This window comes from Microplitis mediator, chromosome 8 (assembly GCF_029852145.1).
Source record: "Microplitis mediator isolate UGA2020A chromosome 8, iyMicMedi2.1, whole genome shotgun sequence".
Taxonomy (NCBI): domain Eukaryota; kingdom Metazoa; phylum Arthropoda; class Insecta; order Hymenoptera; family Braconidae; genus Microplitis; species Microplitis mediator.
Genome location: NC_079976.1, coordinates 20,969,973 through 20,988,377, shown reverse-complemented (window position 1 = coordinate 20,988,377; position 18,405 = coordinate 20,969,973). Strand labels below are relative to the sequence as shown.

The window sequence follows — 18,405 nt, the reverse complement described above, 5'->3', positions numbered from 1 at the left end:
CCATATATGAGTCTATATATGATCAGATCTGATCATCTATAAGTCTATATATAATTAGATATAATTATACCTAGCTGTTATAACCCCATATATGATCATATGTGTCTATACATGATTAGATCTGATCAGACACGATTTATACAAACCCATATATAATTAGATATAGGCCTATATATAATTAGATCTGATCAGACGTGACTGATATAAACCTATATGTAGTTATATATGTCTATGATTAAATCTGATCAGATTTCATTGATATGAAACCTATCAATATTTAAATATATATATATATATATATATATATATATATTTATATATATATATATATATATTAAATAATATGACAATTTTTTAATATTGTTATGTCCGACTCGAGAACTTATTAAAAATTTTTTTAATAAGAAACAAAATAATGCATATTAACGCCAAGTTCTTGCGTCTCTCATTCTCTCGATCTTCCTTACTTCCCCACCTAAGACCCCCTTGTGGAAATTTTTCTCTGCAGAAAGTGAAAATAATTCTTACAAATTGAAAATAACAGTTTTAAAAGTCTTATTTTCTCTTAAAAACTCTGAAAAGCTCGTAGAAAGTAAAAAAAAATCATATTAAGTCCTGAAAAGTCCAATATTTAGTCAAATTTGGCAATTCTTCGAGAAGAATTATTAAGACTTTTTAAGACTTGTAGCAAAAAATTTTCATATGGCAATATAAAATGTTTTCCAGAATAATTCAGAAAAATCTATTGAAATGAAGAATTTTATTACAATTATCGGAAAACAAAATTTCTGGAAAAATTCGGAGAAATGTGAAAAATAGTAGATAATTTATTCAAGTTTTTTTATATTACAATTAACATTAAATAATTTACTCATTTGAATAAATTAAGAAATTAAAAGGATAGGTAGGATATTAATGAAAAACTGTTTTAATTATCAAAATGATAAATATTTTATTTTGGTGTGCTAATCAATAATTCAAACTATTCAATAATTTTAATGGTAGAAAAAAATAATAACAACCCGGTAAGTATTATTGATATTATCATGATTTTTAGTTAAAAGTAAGTAAAACTATACAATAATATAATGAAATATTTAATAATTTATAATTATCATCAGTTATAACTAAGTGTAATAATAACATAATAAATTAAATATAATAATTTGACTTTACAGTAAGTGAAAATATACAGTTATACTTAACTTAATAATTTGTTGATAACCATTTTGCGTAATAAGTGTCAAAAAAATTTTACATTTATAAATGGAAATAGTTATGAAGTAAAAAATTATCACAATAATCTGTATTGTACAATAACAGAACCATATTATTTGCATAAACTGCATTATAAAAGTACATCAAAATTTATATCACTACATTATTATTTTACTCTTATAATATTTATATTGTACTACCAATTTCAAAATTTTGAACTGGCAAGATTTTAAATAATATGTAAGCAAAAAACGCAAACAACGATAATAATTATCTAAATGTAAATATAACAAGATGTGGAGAAAAATAATGTTTTTCATTGTTAGAAATGTTTAATGAAGCGGTATTCATAAAAATTTCTTTTTATTAATTTGGAGAACAATACTATTTTTATCAATCGCCATAACATCCGGGTGGTATGAAAATAACATAACTTTTTGTTTCTATGGACGTCAAAATACATGGTTGTAATATCATGCTTGCTTCGCAATATTGCAATTTTTTAGTTATTAAACATTCTTCAACATTGTGAACAGTAACATTCTTGGACGAAAAAAAAAACTTTTTTTGTTTTACTACCTCTTCAAAAAAGATGAAAATTTTCTTTTCAGTTTCATCAGTACCAAAATAACAAATATTTTTGATTATGCCTATCTTGCCATTTTTAAATAATACTGAAGAGTCATTTATTTTTTCACAAAAACGATAACTGTCTGATGTATATCGCTTACCGTTTAAAATAAATCTATTAAACGACTTACATTTAGCCGATTTATTCAAAAGTTTTTTCTCTTCTGGATTTAGTTCATAATCTTTTCCTTTTCCAATTAATATGCAATTGTCCACTTTCAAAGAATTCTTCAAACGTCCGGTTAAATGTTTTTCACAAAATTTTAGAAAGTCTTCGCTGACTTCTATTTTTTTTTTTAATAACGGTAATGATTTTTGGAATAAGTATCGTCTTGCGATTTGTACAGCAATATGATTTGGACTTTTTTGCATTTTCAGAACAAAGTGATTTTCATTTTCAAAAATGAACGTATTGTGGAACTGCAAAGGACCTAAATTCAATACACATCTTTTCATATGTAACAGTAAATGGATATTGTAAGTCATCACTTGTTTTCCGAAGTATTCTTGATATAATGCTACATATCTTACAATCAATGAACCAGCAATTTCAAGATCATTATATTCAATTATTTCTAATAATAGAATACGTACTGCCTCTACTAGCAGAGCTAAATGCTCTAAATATTTTTGAGGAAGAATCCCTTTGAGACATAGTAAAGAATATAACAGTAGCCATGATCGCCATTCACTCGCCTTCCACATGTCTCTTTCGGTAATAGATCTTGGTGAGCGCGTTATACATGTAGGATGTTTAAAATCGTTAAGTTTAGTACTTATTACTTCGAGCTGATTAGGATTACCAATATAGTAATCTTTACCGAATGATGACAGCAGTATCTCGGTGTGCTGCTTTATTACTCCTAATAGAATGGCATGCATATAGTCTGGGGACATTCCATCTGCAATGTTAAAATATTTTAAATTCATTAATGGAGATGGCCCCCAAACACCCATAACATCTCGACCATATTCATTTTGAGCAGCTAATATCATGCATCTTTTGATGGACTCATCTGTCCTATCTGGTGGAGCAACTATTGATATAGGATATTTTCGGTTGTTATCAACGCGTTCTGTCGGATGTTCGCAGAATGTACATCCATGGTTACCGTTATATTGTTTCATATTCAAAACTTTGCACCTCGCTACTGAGTCAACTACAGCACACAAAGGAATAAACTTACTTGTTATTAATTGATCTCCTAATTTCCATTGTATACCTTCATCCGACAGTTTATTAGCTTGGTGAACAAATGGTTGTAGAAAAAGAAGCATATCTGGCTCTTTTTTATGAACCCATAAACCAGTCATAATAATATGTTTAGATTGAAGTTTTGGTGATAATTCATTTATTTTAACATATATTGGCCAGATAGAAAGTTTACTAGATTTCGAAGGCTGACAACCATCAGTATTGAATGTGTATGTGAAATTATATTTATCTGCTAAAGGATGATTTATCGTAGATAATTTTTTATATATTTGTCCATCACTCATATTTCGTATGTCATTGTTGTACAAATTTTGTTGAACACCTTGGAATCTTTCCAATAATACTTCTTGCACTTCTGGGTTTTCTAAAATTTTTTTTAGCTGTTGAGAGACATCAAAAGTTAGAAAATATGAAATCCCTGGCGATTTCTCATTATTTCTACAAGTTTCACAAACTAGTTCTTTTTTATTCAACTTTTCTTGAGTACCAAAATAATATAAACAATCTTCGCAAAATAAATGGTAAGACAGAATTTCTTCATTTAATTCTAATATTTTAAATAATTTATGCTTTGAAGCAGGAACTACTTCATTTCTAAACAAAGTATTTATCATTGAGAGGATTGCAGTAATAGTCTTCCAAGTAAGGGATTCCTCAGCTCCTAATAAAAGAGTCATCATTAAGGCTTCTCCCCGCGTAGTTGTCGTACAGTTGCACAGTGGTTGGTGATAATCATGATCATCATCACTTTCTGAACGATGATGCTGTAAAATAAGAACAATGAACAACTTATTTTATAAATGTAAATAAACTAAGAAATCACAATACAAGCTTCAACTACGAAAAATGATTGTTTATCATTATGATTGTTATTAACACTATTTTTAATATAATTATAACTTTATAAGTCTAGTTATTGCTGTATGTTATTATAATTCAAAGCATTAAGACTTGGTTGCATAAGTTTGGAAATGAGTAAGAGTAATCAATAAAAAAATATAAATTTCTCTTCCAATGACATACATGCATATATATTAGAATGCTTCAAAAAAATTTTATATTTTTTATTCTATCAGCTGTTGCGAAGAAATTTTCTATAAATTGAAACAATAATCCTGTCAAAAAGATGATTTTTTATTGCACGACTTATGATGCGAAGCACGTGCTTTACGATCGAAAAATTTTTTTCGCCTCACTTCGGCAACTATTTCAATTATTATACCCTTGTTAGTTCACGAAATTAAAAATTATGAGAAACGTTTTTGATTGGGTAGAAAAAGAGAAAAAATTTTCAGTCAAATCTAAAGGGGTCGGGTTTAAAAGTGGTCTTTCTTTACGATAACTCCAGGACAGTGTATAATAAAAAAAATCTAAAACTAGATCAGAAAATTAATCATTTAAAGCTACAATTGGCCTTCTTTGTTTTTGTTACCATTTCCATTCGACTAACAGCCTGTTGAAAATCACTTAATGATTTAGAATTTTTTGAATGCCTCTTAATTTTCGTGATTAGTGTATTATTAAAAAATTTTCAAATTTTTAACTGTCGCAAAAAAATCCCCGGATACTTTTCGTAATTCCCAGACATTTAGTAGGAAATAAAATTTTCTACAAAAAAAAATTTTATGACATTTTGTGATAGAGTTTGATAATTTCGCTGGAAAAGTAAAAAGTTCTCAAAATTTACTATAAATTTGACTTCATGCTCAAATTATTTTTGAATAGATAGATTTATCAAAAAATCATGAGACCTTTTTGTAGAGCGTTAAATTCCCTACAACATGTGTCCCGGCCTTATGTGTACAATATGCCGTTACCCGAGTATAAAATTCCAAACTTGAAATTTGTTTTTCTCATATTATTAAAACGGGAAATAGAAAATTGCAATTAGAGAGTACTTAATATCAATAATAAGGACTTAAATTTTAGCAGGCGTCTTCTTTTATGCTACTGGAACTTTTATTTGTATGTCCTTAAAAAAAAACGATAGTCGATTTGATTGGGTTGATCTAATGTATGTGTCCGCGCGGTCTCACCACCATTCGTTCGTCGCGCCGCCATGTATTTAATATTGCGGTGTTGCCAAATAATATAACTATGATTTTCAAAAATTCAAGCCATGCAATCTTATAGGGCCAGACAATTCTAATATTTTTAGAATTTTTTTTACTATACTACCAATTTCGTTTTAAATAGAAATATTTAGGTACACGAAAAGAATTTTTTGATAAAAATTACTCTGTAATTTCGAGTAATCCTGGCCCGTTGCAAAAAATTGGTATTTCTTGTTTTAAATTTAATATTTTTCGTTTAAATATTAACGTTGCTAGACTATGGTTTACTCTTCTACTGAGTAATTTTTTAAAAGTCTTATATTTAGTCGATTATTGTGAATATCTCCTCTTAATCGATTAATTTTTACTCCATGCGATTAATTTCTACTCCCCAATACACCATTTTTTTAAACCCATTAGCTTTTTGATGAAAAACTGCTTCAATTAAATGTCTTTTATTTTGCTCGCGACAACTTACATGTTACGCACACAAACGTAGGCTTAAAAAAACAGACGATCTCTGTATTGCTCTATAACTTAATATTTATTTTAAAATTAAAAAAAAATTTGTATCCTTTCTTTTTCAACACAATAAGAGTAATTTTTTTTCTTTATTCTTTTTCAAAATATTTATTTTAAGTCATATTCTAAGGCAATTAGATGGTTGTTCGATTTTTGATGGGAATTTCAGCCTATTATTTGTAATTTTTATTATAATTCAATCTAAATTTTATAAATTGAATCATCAACTTTTTATCATAACTTTATCATAATTTTTATCATTAAATTCTTTCCGTGTAAGAGATGAATTTAATGAGCTGGAAATGAGCCGTTGGTTGTAACTGGCAACAGTGAACGGAAAATCCGAACAAATTCAACGCCCGAGCTTACTCGTGTCAACAGTAAATCACCGCGTTTCTCAGGTTTTCCAATAAAAAAAATTATTTTTTTAATATTTAAAATATCGGAAAAATGAATATCATTTATTCATTAGATACTAGAAAGTATAGTAGAAAAACTCATAAAATTTCTAAAGACTAAGAAATTTCTTTTCTTTTTAAATAATCTTTAATAAAAATAGTGGCGCTGCGCTCGTAGCACGACGGACGAAGAAATGTATATCGCGTGCCAAAAGGTAAAAGGGCGCATTGCTACAGGTTATCAGGGATCCATGCTAAAACGGCGCATAAACAATTTTTTTTGCCATTAGTTTTAAAATCTTTGGAAACACAAAGATCTGTAAAAAAAAAAAAATTTAGGCATCCTTAAACTACAAGGGCGTATTTCGACATACGCCCTTTTAGCTTTTAGTAAAGTAGTGCCTAAAGCTAAAAGGGCGCATAAAAAAAATTCGAGTTTGAATTGACTAATAGTTTCACAAGACGAGTTAGATGAAAAAAACTGTCTCCTACACTTTTTTTCTTAAAATGTATTAAAAAAAAAAAAAAAAATACCAAATTTTTTATTAAATAAAAAATTTTCATAACGATTATACAACATAAAAAAATACTAATTTACTTCAGTGTAAGAATTTTAAAATAATTTTATCAACTCTAATAACCAATTCTGACAGAAAATACATTAATACAATCAGCCGTATTTTGTGATTTTTCTACACGCATTTTTAATTTTAATATTAAAAGAACGTATTAGTTAGATTACACCTTTGTGACTAGCGTTTTTTTTCTTCATTTTTAGACTTAGACCAAGCTTTTTAATAAATTCCTACCAAAAAAATTATAGGCCCTTCTTAAGTCACAGGCAAGCTTTAGGTCAAAAAATTTTCAAATTCCTAAAGCTGAAAGGGTGCGTAATTAAAGACATACGCCCTTTTAGCTTTGGGAAATCTATGTTTGATTTTCATGTGTAAAAAAATTTTATTAATCAATTGGCGATAAAAAAAACATTATGCGACCTTTTACCTTTTGGCACGCGATATACATATGTTTGTATGCACGTATGTATGTTTTTTAAGTATGAAAATTTTCCTAGTTTAAATTAATGGGTATAAATATTCTTACTTATCTGATAAAAATAACATAAATATATGTTTTTTATAGAGAATTCTATGATCTACAAAAATTTTCATTTAAACCGAATTGTTAAATTGAACCGCCAACAAATTATGGTCTTTGGAAGATATTTATATAACCTCTCATGACCCAAAAATCTATACTTGAGTCAATTCTTTTTTGGTACATTTTTCAGATATTTCTATTATAACATTGTTCACGTTCTATAATAATCATCAATTAGAAAAATGTTTAAAATTAACTAAAGTTCTGTAAGCACTCAATCATCGTCTATTCAATTCATAACTTAGTATTAATTACTTCAATCTTATTTTATCTTTTCTTTTGCACTTATCAAAGTTAATTTTTCCACTTTAAACTTTTTTTGACTAAAATACTATCGTAAAAAGTTGAATATCTTATGAAATATAAGAAAAAAATCAATGTAAGCTAATGTCTTGTAAGTAAATCATGATCATCAAATATTAAAATTTTCTAACTACTGTAATTTGATGGCAACAACTTGGGTTAAAAGACCATTTTCGTAGATCGATAAATTCTTAAAAAAAAAAAAAAAACGTATATTTACTTTATTTCTATGTGGTAAATAAAAAACGTTCACAGATGAATGTAAACTAAACATTTTCTTATCTTCAATACTTCGGACATCTTTGATTTTCTAGTTGTAAATTTAAAAGCAATTTTGAAATCAAGTAAGATTATTATACTCCTCGAAAAAGACGACTAATCTAAATAATAAGTAACCAATTTAAATGTATATATATATATATATATATATATATATATATATATATATATATATTGTAACGAGGTTTATGAAACCCTCATTATCGCACCATGATAATAGGCCGTTACCCAGGGTAGTTACCACATGCTATCTGGTTTACCCGCTAGATTATATTCAATTATTATTATTATTTAATAATCCCTCTCCATTCGTATTTTCAATGGAAGGGATGCGCATCACGTCGACGCATAAGCATCGACGTGAATCTATAAGAAGGCCTGCGCGCCGTTAATTATTCAGATTTATACTAGTATTCTCACCATTAAATTCATAATGAATTTATAATAAATAAGTTTCTTCTTTTTAACTCTTTTCTTTTAACTTTTACCTGTCTACGCCTGAGTATTCAGTAGTATTTAAGTATACTTTTTAATTAATCGAATAATCATTAACTGCAATGATTATTCTCGTGTATACCTGCTACACTTCCTAGCCTACATACCTTCCTGTAGAAGACGGCAACCCCGTAGAGGTGCATACCTGCTGTATCCTCATCCTAGCCTATAGTACCTGCCTATAGAAGACGGTAACCCCGTAAGATGTATACCTGCTACATCCTTTTCCTACGATACCTGCTCGTAGAAGCGTGTACCTGCCACGTCCTTCTCCCGCAATACCTGCTTGTGGAAGCGCGTACCTGCCGCGACATTTTCCTACAATACCTGCTTGTAGAGGTGCATACCTGCTGCACTCCTTTCCTACGATACCTGCTCGTAGAAGCGTGTACCTGCCACGATCTCATCCCACAATACCTGCTTGTGGAAGCGCGTACCTGCCGCGATTTACCCTGTAATACCTGCTTACAGAAGCGCGTACCTGCCGCGATTATCATCTACAATACCTGCTTGTAGCTATACCAGACAATTGTGATACAGAGCTCACAATTGTCTTAATTATTTATTGCTCTCAATCATCAACGCCAGTGAATCAACACCTCACAGGTAAGTATAATAATACGGTTATTATACCACTATAATTTCTTGTGCTTCTCACTAGTTTGGCTTATTTACAACTACCTGTAGTCTATCTCTCTTTCTGGTATATTAATACCCTATAAAGGCCCCATGACTCCCGATCCTTTATATGCCTTTTGCATATATAAATTTATGGCCAACCGGTCGTCTGGTCCTTACGAACCGGGTAACACCAGGATCTGTTACCGAATTATTAGCTCACTAGCTAAAAGGGACACGGGCCCATTTAATTTAAATGGGTAACGGACGGTTGATTCATCCCTATTAGAGGGGTGGACCTCAACATCGTTTCAATATATATATATATATATATATATATATATATATATTAGGGCGTTTCAAAAAAATCAAGAATTTTTTTTTTTTCTCGGAACCAGGCTCAAAAGTTTCGTTTAGATGCCAAAATAGGCCTCTGAAAATATGAGCCCTTAATATTAATATTAAGGTAGTCCGCATTGCACTTTTTGATTTTCCATAAGAAAAACAGGAAAAAAAATTTTTTTTTCTTCTGATTTTTGAAACTAATGAACCGTAAATTACATTGTAATGTCCATCACATATTTTTGTAGAGAATTGAACGCTCTACAAAAAAAGTCTCTTATCATTTTTTGATAAATTCGTCTGCACGAAAGTTATTGGAGCTGGAAGTCAAATCTACAGAAAATTTCGAGATCTTTTTATTTTTCCAGCAAAACTATCAGACTTATCAAAAAATGTCATAGGACTTTTTTTGTAGACAACTTTATTCCCTACAAATTATTTTTAATAAAATTCATTCAAATTCCGCATTGTTTTTTTAGTTATTTTCATTTTAACGTTAAGTTCTCAAAATCGATTAGAAAACTATTATTTTTATGAGCTTGGCATTAAAATGAAAATAACTAGAAAACAATGCGGAATTTGAAAAAACTTTATTCGGTGTAACTTCTAGGGAATAAAATTATCTACAAAAAAGGTTCAATAATATTTTGTAATAGGTCTGATAGTTTCGCCGGAAAAGTAAGAAAAACTCAAAATTTAATATGAATTCGACTTCAACCTCAAATAACTTTTGAACAAATAGATTCCGCAAAAAATGATAAGAATCTTTTTTTGTAGAACATTCAATTCCCTAGAAAAATATGCCTGCTAATCATTTCTATGACGCATCGTTAGCTCCTTATAGAAATCAGAAGACATAAAAAAAATTTTTCCCATGTTATTCTTATGGGAAATAGAAAAGTGCAATGCGGACAATGTTAATATTAATATTAAGAGCTCTAATTTTCACAGGCGTCTTTTTTTATCTAAGCGAAACTTTTGAACCTGTTTGGAAGAAAAAAAAAAATTTGTTTGTTTTTTGAATCACCCTAATATAGATATATATATTTATATAACTAATTTTGGAATGATGAATGAACATTGCAATTCTCAAGCTACAAAATTTGATTCAATTATTTATCATATGATATAATACATACTTGATTAATCTCATCATCATTATTTCTATCAAAATCTTCTATCTGCGGTGAATCTTCGGCCTACAAACAAAAATTTTTTCTTAAATATATGAAATTAACTTTTTTTTTTACACGCTGGGAATTTAAGGATTTTTGAAATTTGTCTTTTGTATGGATGTTACTGAAGAATCTATGGGATATCAAAGAATTTGTCGTTTTTATTTTATTTTATTCAGTTAATGTTAATTATACTTACATCAAACCAAATTTCTCGATCCTGAGTTTGTTCATCATACTCTTCTCGAAGCCATGAATTTTGTTCAATATTCACGATAAGTACAGATGCCTGATTATTTGAAAAAATGACGTCTCCATCGGCAGTCTCAATAATCGATAAATTGCTATCATCTACATTTTCCACATAATGTAACGGATAATTTACATTTGAATTTTGATCGTCATTTTCATCGTCATTTTGATTTTGAACTTGATTAGCTTCGTTTATAATCTATATATCACACATAAAACAATAAGAGGTGTTAATTAAAAATAAAAAGACTAAAAGTTTTTAATCACTACCGCAGATGCACGCAGTATAGAGTAGAACTACCATTCGTGGCCACTACGCAATTTTTAGACCCTTCCCAGACAGCATTAAAGTCAGAATGACTGCTTTACGACGTATTTTTGAAGGAGTCTTCAAGAAGTCTTATAATGACTTTTTAGAGGTGTCATTTTTAAGAACTCTAAATTAAGAGTTCTTGAAGACTTCATAAATAAGACGTCAGTTTTGTGACGTCTAAATGTATTCTTTTTTTAACTTTTTTAAAGTCAAAATGAAGTCAAAATTAGGAACTCCTTAAGACGTCATGGTAAGTTCATTCTGAAGTCTTATTTGCGGAGTCAGAAAAAAGAACTCTTTGAGAACTCTTTGAGAACTTTTAAAGATGTCTTACTGAGTTCGCTAGGTGGCGCATTCGACATCTTGAGAACTTCTTAAAGACTTCTTTAACGTGTTTTTAAGACGTCCAAATCATAAATAGGAACTCATTCAGAACTCATCAAGACGTCATTTTGCTATCTGGGTTAATACCGTATATGTTACTTGAGCTACTAATCTTTTTAAAATCTCTCATTTTAATAGTCTAATCAAGAAATCTTTTAGCACATTCGAAAAATTAATTGTGTCATTGCGTATTTTACAAATTTTTTTATTTTAATTTTCCAAGTATGAAAAACCTACTCTACAATGACTACAAAGGTACCTTTACTATGTACGCAAAATATTTTTTTTTTTATGAAAGTTCATATTAATAATTTTATTTCTTAGTAAGATCATAATTAATTGAAAATGATAAAATTATCGTTTACAGTATGCATTCAATAAATTGGAATTGTCCTACGGTGTAATGTATATATATATATATATATATATATATATATATATATATATATATATATATATATATATATATATATATATATATATATATATATATATATATATATATATATATTAGGGTGCTTCAAAAAAAAATTTTTTATTTTTTTTTATTGCTCTTACCTCAAAAAACTTCAATAGTTAGGTCGCTATTATAATTATAATTTCTCATCTGATTAACGTGTAAAAATTTATTGTTTCATTAAAAGTTTAATTACTCAAAAACTACTGAATGTTATCCAAATATATGCATAGATCTTTGAAGCTGATTCCTCTAAGTTCCCAAAACTATATGATAAGTCATAATTATCATAATTAAAATGCCAATTGAAGCTATCTGAAAAGTTTCATTTTGTATATCAAAATTACTAATTAAATTTTTTTTTTTTGCTGGCTTCAATTAGCGATAATTTTACTTATCGTAGGGTTTTGAAAAGCTTAGGGAATTAGCTTATATTATATTATATTATATTATATTATACTTAATATAATTACATATATACCATCCATATATGACAAATATATATTGAGCATTATATGAGATAACATATATAGAGAAATATAAAACATTATATAAAAATAAATATATTATTAAAAATATATAATCCAATATATGTGAAAAACATATATTCATAAATATGTATATTTTTGCCGCCATATATTTATCACATATTCACCGGATATATTTTTAACAATATATAGCTTTTCCATGCGGGTAACGTTTCTTGCGGTAAGAGCGAAAAAAACAATTAAAATTATTTTTGAAGCACCCTAATATGTGTGTGTGTGTGTTTCCATATTAAATGTTTCAAATAGGTTCATACTTACAGCATTATTTTTCCTTAATTTTCGATAAAATGTTGAATCAGGCATAGCACCGTCACCATCACGATCTAAATACAATTTGTATGGACCTCTCTTCATATTTACATTTAATTGAAATTAAGGCTGAAGTTACTGAACGCTACACGTGTATACCAAAGTAACTGATAAGTATAACTGCAGACTACTGAAGCTACTAAGAACGTTCCCTTTAGTTACCTCCAGCCTCCAGCTTACATACAGTTCTCGTCCCCCCTCCATTAAATACAAAAATCATACTGTAACTATTAAATTTTGAGATCTTTTCACTTTTCCGTCGAAGCTATCAGTCTTATTACAAAATATCATAGAAACTTTTTTGTAGGTAATTTTATTTCTTACAAATTATGACGAATAAAATTTTTCGAAATTCCGGATTGTTTTCAATTTATTTTTATTTCAATGTCAAGCTCTTAAAATTACTCAGAAATCTATTTTTTTAAGAGCTTGACATTGAAATGGAAATAACTTGAAAACAACGCAGAATTTCGAAAAACTTTATTCGTAATAATTTGTAAGGAATTAAATTAAATTAAAAGAAACCATAATAAACAAAAAAAAAAGAATTTGAATACGAGAGAATCTTCTCCGTTTTTCCTTTTGGAAAAATTCAAATTTTAAATTAAGAATAAAGAATAAATAAAGAAAAAAAAAAAACAACGAAAGTAAATAAAGCGAAAAGAGAAGGAGTAAGGCAGATCATCCACTAGCCGAGAACCAGAGGGAGATCCTGAGGATCCAAGGATACAGGGTTCCTGGACCATCAGCCATTCAAGGTAATACAAGGAGCAGAGAGGACATAAAAGTAAAGCGGCACCTGCAAGTAGTAAGTCTCGATTTTAATTGCTGGAATATCTTTCTTTTTATTTACCCTATTTCACGGCCATCCTGGGGAAAGTTCTACTAAGTTAATTATCGATTTATAAATAATTTGTCTAATTATTTATTTTATTTACCGAGACACCCTATAAGCGAACTTGATAAAAATTATATAGAGAGTGAGAGAGTCAGACTTGCAATCGAAACGATTCCCAAAACAAAATAAAATAAACAATTGAGCATTTCGCTCAATTGGAAAAATACATTAGTTAGTCCGAGCGTCTTCCAATCACGTTACCAATAAAAATTATTAAAGATATTTAATAAACGAAAAATCCCGGACATAACAATGAATTTTCTGGTGGCAGCGGTGGGATTCAATTAATAAAGTCTTTCTTTCTTTTATAATATATATTATAATAAATAATATATGCAAACTATAAAAGAAACATATAAGCAAATAAAACTTTTAATTTTTATTCTTAAAATTTATTAAATTTCGTATCGATAAATTGTTGAATAAATAACTTTCTTCGGAGAAATATATCGGTTTATAAAATAAATAAATATATATACATGGTTTCGAAAATACAATATTCTCATGATAAAGACCAACGCCGGATGTAACTTCTCATATTACCCGAGAAATACTTAAGTACACAAAGTAAAATAAACTATATAAATCAACATAAAGAAATAAAATTTAACTTTGTTTATTAAATAAAATAACAAATACGTCATTTCAATTCGAACTCAAGTACGCTTTTATTATTATTATATTGCTCTCTCTTCGAGCAATTAAATTTTATTTTTAACAAAAATAAACCCTTAGTATAACTTTCCTTTAAACATATTATATTATATTATTTTACTTATGAGAAATCAAACAAGTAAACCTATATTCTGATAGAAGATCGTTTCTATTTCCCTAAAGGAACCTCAGAATTTAAATTAAGGTTTGTTTGATCACTTATAAATAAAAATTAAGAAACCAATATTTTCATTTTTGTGATTTTATTTTGTGGAAATCTCAAACTCTGTTATTTGATTTGTTCCAAGTAGAAAAAAAAAAAAAAAAAAAAAAACAAAAAATTTTTTAAGACCAAATTGTCTATATAGTAGAATTCTCACTTACACAAAATAAATCAAGTTTAATTTCATTTTCGGTTATTTACAATTTTTGCTCAAGATTAGAAACTGTACTCTTTTCGGAAACCTTCTTTCCCTTAGGATCTAACTAGACCATTTCTCTCTGTGAGAACATAAGGCGAAAAGAACTTTTCTGTAAAAGAAGGTAAAAATATAAAGAAAAACAGAGTTTTAGATTTTAATTATTACTATTCTATATGTGTTAATATCCAGGTAATTGTTTTAAATTTAATATAAAAGGGATTGGCCATTTAATTTTTAAGTTTAACTAACATTAAGAATATTTAAGTCCCCTCAAGGAAACCCAACTCGTAAAATAATAAAACGAATATTGTAATAGAAAAACCGGAAGTATAAATCATATAATATTCTAGACTAAAGTTTTGAAGAAATTTTCCTTTTAGAGAATAAACGGATGATTTTGCAGCATAGAGATTTTTAAAAGCTAAGTTACGTTTAGGCCTGTTGTTTTTTTTTTATATATATTACATATATAAATAAATTTTTGTTTGAAATTTTAAATAGTAAAGCTCAGAAAAAAAAAGGGGATTTCATAGATTTTCTTTTCCGAATAAGTTTGTATGTTAACAAAGTCGTTACGGGCGAGACCTTTGAGCGGACCATAAAACCATAAAAATTTTATTGCGTGTCCTAAACCCTCGAACTGTTGTTCGCTTTCAAAAATTTTTGTTTGTAGAAAGTAAAGTAGAGGGCTGTTAAATATCGCATTGTAAATTAAATTTAGTTTTATTTTTGGTGACGGTTGAAGAAGAAATTTTTTTTTTTTTTTTCTCAGTAAACAAAATAATAAAAGTAACTAAATATAGAAAAGAAATATAAAACTTAGTATTAATTTTCTGGAAACCTAGCATAAAATTTTTCGTTCCATTCTCACACAATTCCTTATCACAGGAAGTGTCTCATTACTCTGACAAAAAAAAAAATCTTGAGAATAAAATATTGATGAGAATAAATGTCTTAAAGCCAAGGTATAGAGTTACATTCGTTAGTTACAAAGTAAATAAAAGAATTAAGTTGCGCTTACACCAGCTAAATATATTAAAGTTTAAATATCAGATTTAACTAAGATTGCAGTCGATAACAAATTATTCTTGGTTATTATAATTGAAACCTAAGCATTTTTTTGATAATGGAAACCTATTAAGACTAAAGAATAGTCTAAATTTAAAGACAAATAAATTAAAAATAAAATAAATAAAATAAATAAAAAAACAGATCGTCGTTTAGTTCTGAGAACGATACTGTAGTCGTAGATAACCGACACCCTTAACTCTTATTACCTAAAGGTTTTACAAGTAATTATCAGAGTATTATCATTATCATTATTATTATTTTTGGTTTGCGTATCACTTTATTTCTAATTAGCTGTAAAAGATTTGATTGGGATTCGGGATATTGAACTCTAAAAACAAAAAAAAAAAAAAAAAAATATTATATTTTTAATAAAAACTAAAAATGGAGGAAGCGGAACTTGCACGTATGCGGGCAGAGTTAGAGCGGGAGCGACGCGAATTCGAGGCCACGAGACAACAGTTCGAGGCCACTAATGCGGCAAATAACACCCTTAATAACGGAAACGTCACTATCAATGTCGATCCGATAGATCGTTTTTATACCCCAGCTAAAGATTTTGCTTCAACTATTCCTATATTCTCGGGCGATGGTGAAACAACTTATGAAAGATTCGATAGAGCTGTCACTCAACAGTTACACTTGTTACCTAAAAATAATCAGGAGCTATATGTTGCTCACGTTTTAAGTAGGATTAAAGGTCGAGCTAGACGGTACTTGGAAGGAAAAGAACTAACTAAAGTAGATGAGATTTTAGGAATCCTCAGAAAAGAATTTAGACCCGCGAACCCTGTCAGGTACCTGAGTAGGAAGCTGGCTAGATGCCAACGTGAACGAGATGAACGGGTCGAAGATTTTTATTACCGAATAAATGACATCCTATTGAGCTTAGATGCGGTTAAGGATAAAGAGCCAACGGGTGCCGCGACCTATTTAGCTTGCTGCGCGGACGCAAAAGAAATATTTTACGAAAACTTACCCAAACAATTAAAAATCGCTTTTGTTAAACAGATGAAACAAGGAAACATCACCTTAGCTCTGCTATTTGAAGAGGTTAAGGAAATGATTAAACTCACGGGAGATTATACATACGACACAAATCGTACACGTAGATCTGATAATGAAAATATGCGCTCTGACGCGTGGGAGGCCTCGAAACTCCCAAGAAAATACGATGATTATAGGAACCGTATGAACTATCGTCGTGATTCTAATCCTAATTACGAACCGGAACCTGATCAGGCAACCGAATCATTTTCGTACTCACCAAAAACTCAGCGCAAACCCGCCTCTACTTTCGAAGAAACAAGGGAGGTTTCAAAAATTCTCCAACCTAAAGTTGATCAAACTCAGAGTCGACTAGAAAACTCTCAGGCCGCGAGACACGTACAGTTTCGGGATAATTCGCCCACTCCAAATCGTAACTCGGAATTAGAATTTTATCGAAAGAAGTATGAAGAGCTGCTCAAGCAGATGGAAAGCTTAAAGGCCGGTTATTTAAACTCCAACGGTGCCCGTCGTACAGGGGGAATGTCGGGCAACCCAAACAACCTACCCCCTCAACAGAAAATCGTTCAGAGCCAGCCGAATGCGGGAGATCTGCAAAAGAAATTCTCACCTGTAAAGCAATCTCAAGGTCCCTCGGAAGTGGACCAGTAGTTATCTTAAGAAATAATTCTCAATTTAAGAAATCTGCATCAATATTATTAGATACGGGTTCTTCACACAACCTTATAGATCTATTTGTTTTAGCGTGTGATGTAAAAATTCAGGAAATATCTAAATCGGTAACGGGTATTACCACAGAACCTATTCAAATCATCGGGATAACGACTTTAAAACTATGGGATTTGGAGATTGACTTCTTTGTCACTATCTCTTCTATTAATCGGTATGATGCGATTATAGGCAATGAATTCTTTGAAAACAACCAAGCGATTTTGTCTTTTTATTCAAATACTATGGTTCTGGGAAATAGGCCGATACGGCCTATCCCTTTTGTTTTGAGCACTCCAAACCATAGTAATTTGTTAAATTTAAATGCAGGACCTATTATTAACATTGTTTGCAAGGAATTGAATGAAAAATCGCAGAAATTTTTGATAGATACGGGCGGGGATGTTAGCGTGATTAAACTAAAAGCTTTGAAACCACATTTACCGGTAGACACAAGTAGGATACTAGAATTAGTTGGAATAGGCAATAAGATTATTCAAACATTAGGAGTAGTTAGGTTAAGGATTTTTGAATCGGAGTCCTTATATAAGGAATTTGAACTGCATATAGTACAAGACGATTTTCCTATTGCTGGCATTGGTATTATCGGCAACGATATTCTAAAAATAGAAGAAGCGGAGTTATCTTACAATAAGCACACGCTCGCATTGTCCGATATACCAACCCACATTATACCTTTTGTCAGCAGCATTAGAAGCCAATGGTTTTCAGTGCCACCAAGGACAAGCGTCTATCAATCTATTCCAGTTAAAGACAGTTTGTTGGAAGAGGGCTACTTACCCCAGATCCAACCTTTTCCTGGAGTAGTTTTGGGGGATGCAGCAATAAAAATTAACAACAATCGAGCTATAGTAATGATAACGAATTTTAATGAATGTAGGGCAGAATTTACGTTAGAGCCTCAGACGGTAGAAGAGTATGAATTTAACCGCGATTATGTAGCTGGTGAAAGCGA

The 18,405-nt window shown here is 29.6% G+C and overlaps 1 protein-coding gene across 1 annotated transcript; it reads right to left on the bottom strand.

Moving 5' to 3' along the window:
* Window positions 1-1,265: 1,265 nt before the first annotated feature.
* Window positions 1,266-12,776, bottom strand: LOC130673524 (uncharacterized). The gene is made up of 4 exons (XM_057478546.1): window positions 12,621-12,776; window positions 10,608-10,859; window positions 10,373-10,432; window positions 1,266-3,828 (listed from the first exon to the last, which is right to left on the bottom strand). Exons 1-4 carry the CDS (start codon window positions 12,714-12,716, stop codon window positions 1,612-1,614), a joined length of 2,625 nt encoding a protein of 874 aa, XP_057334529.1. The 5' UTR covers window positions 12,717-12,776; the 3' UTR covers window positions 1,266-1,611.
* Between the last annotated feature and the right edge of the window lie 5,629 nt (window positions 12,777-18,405).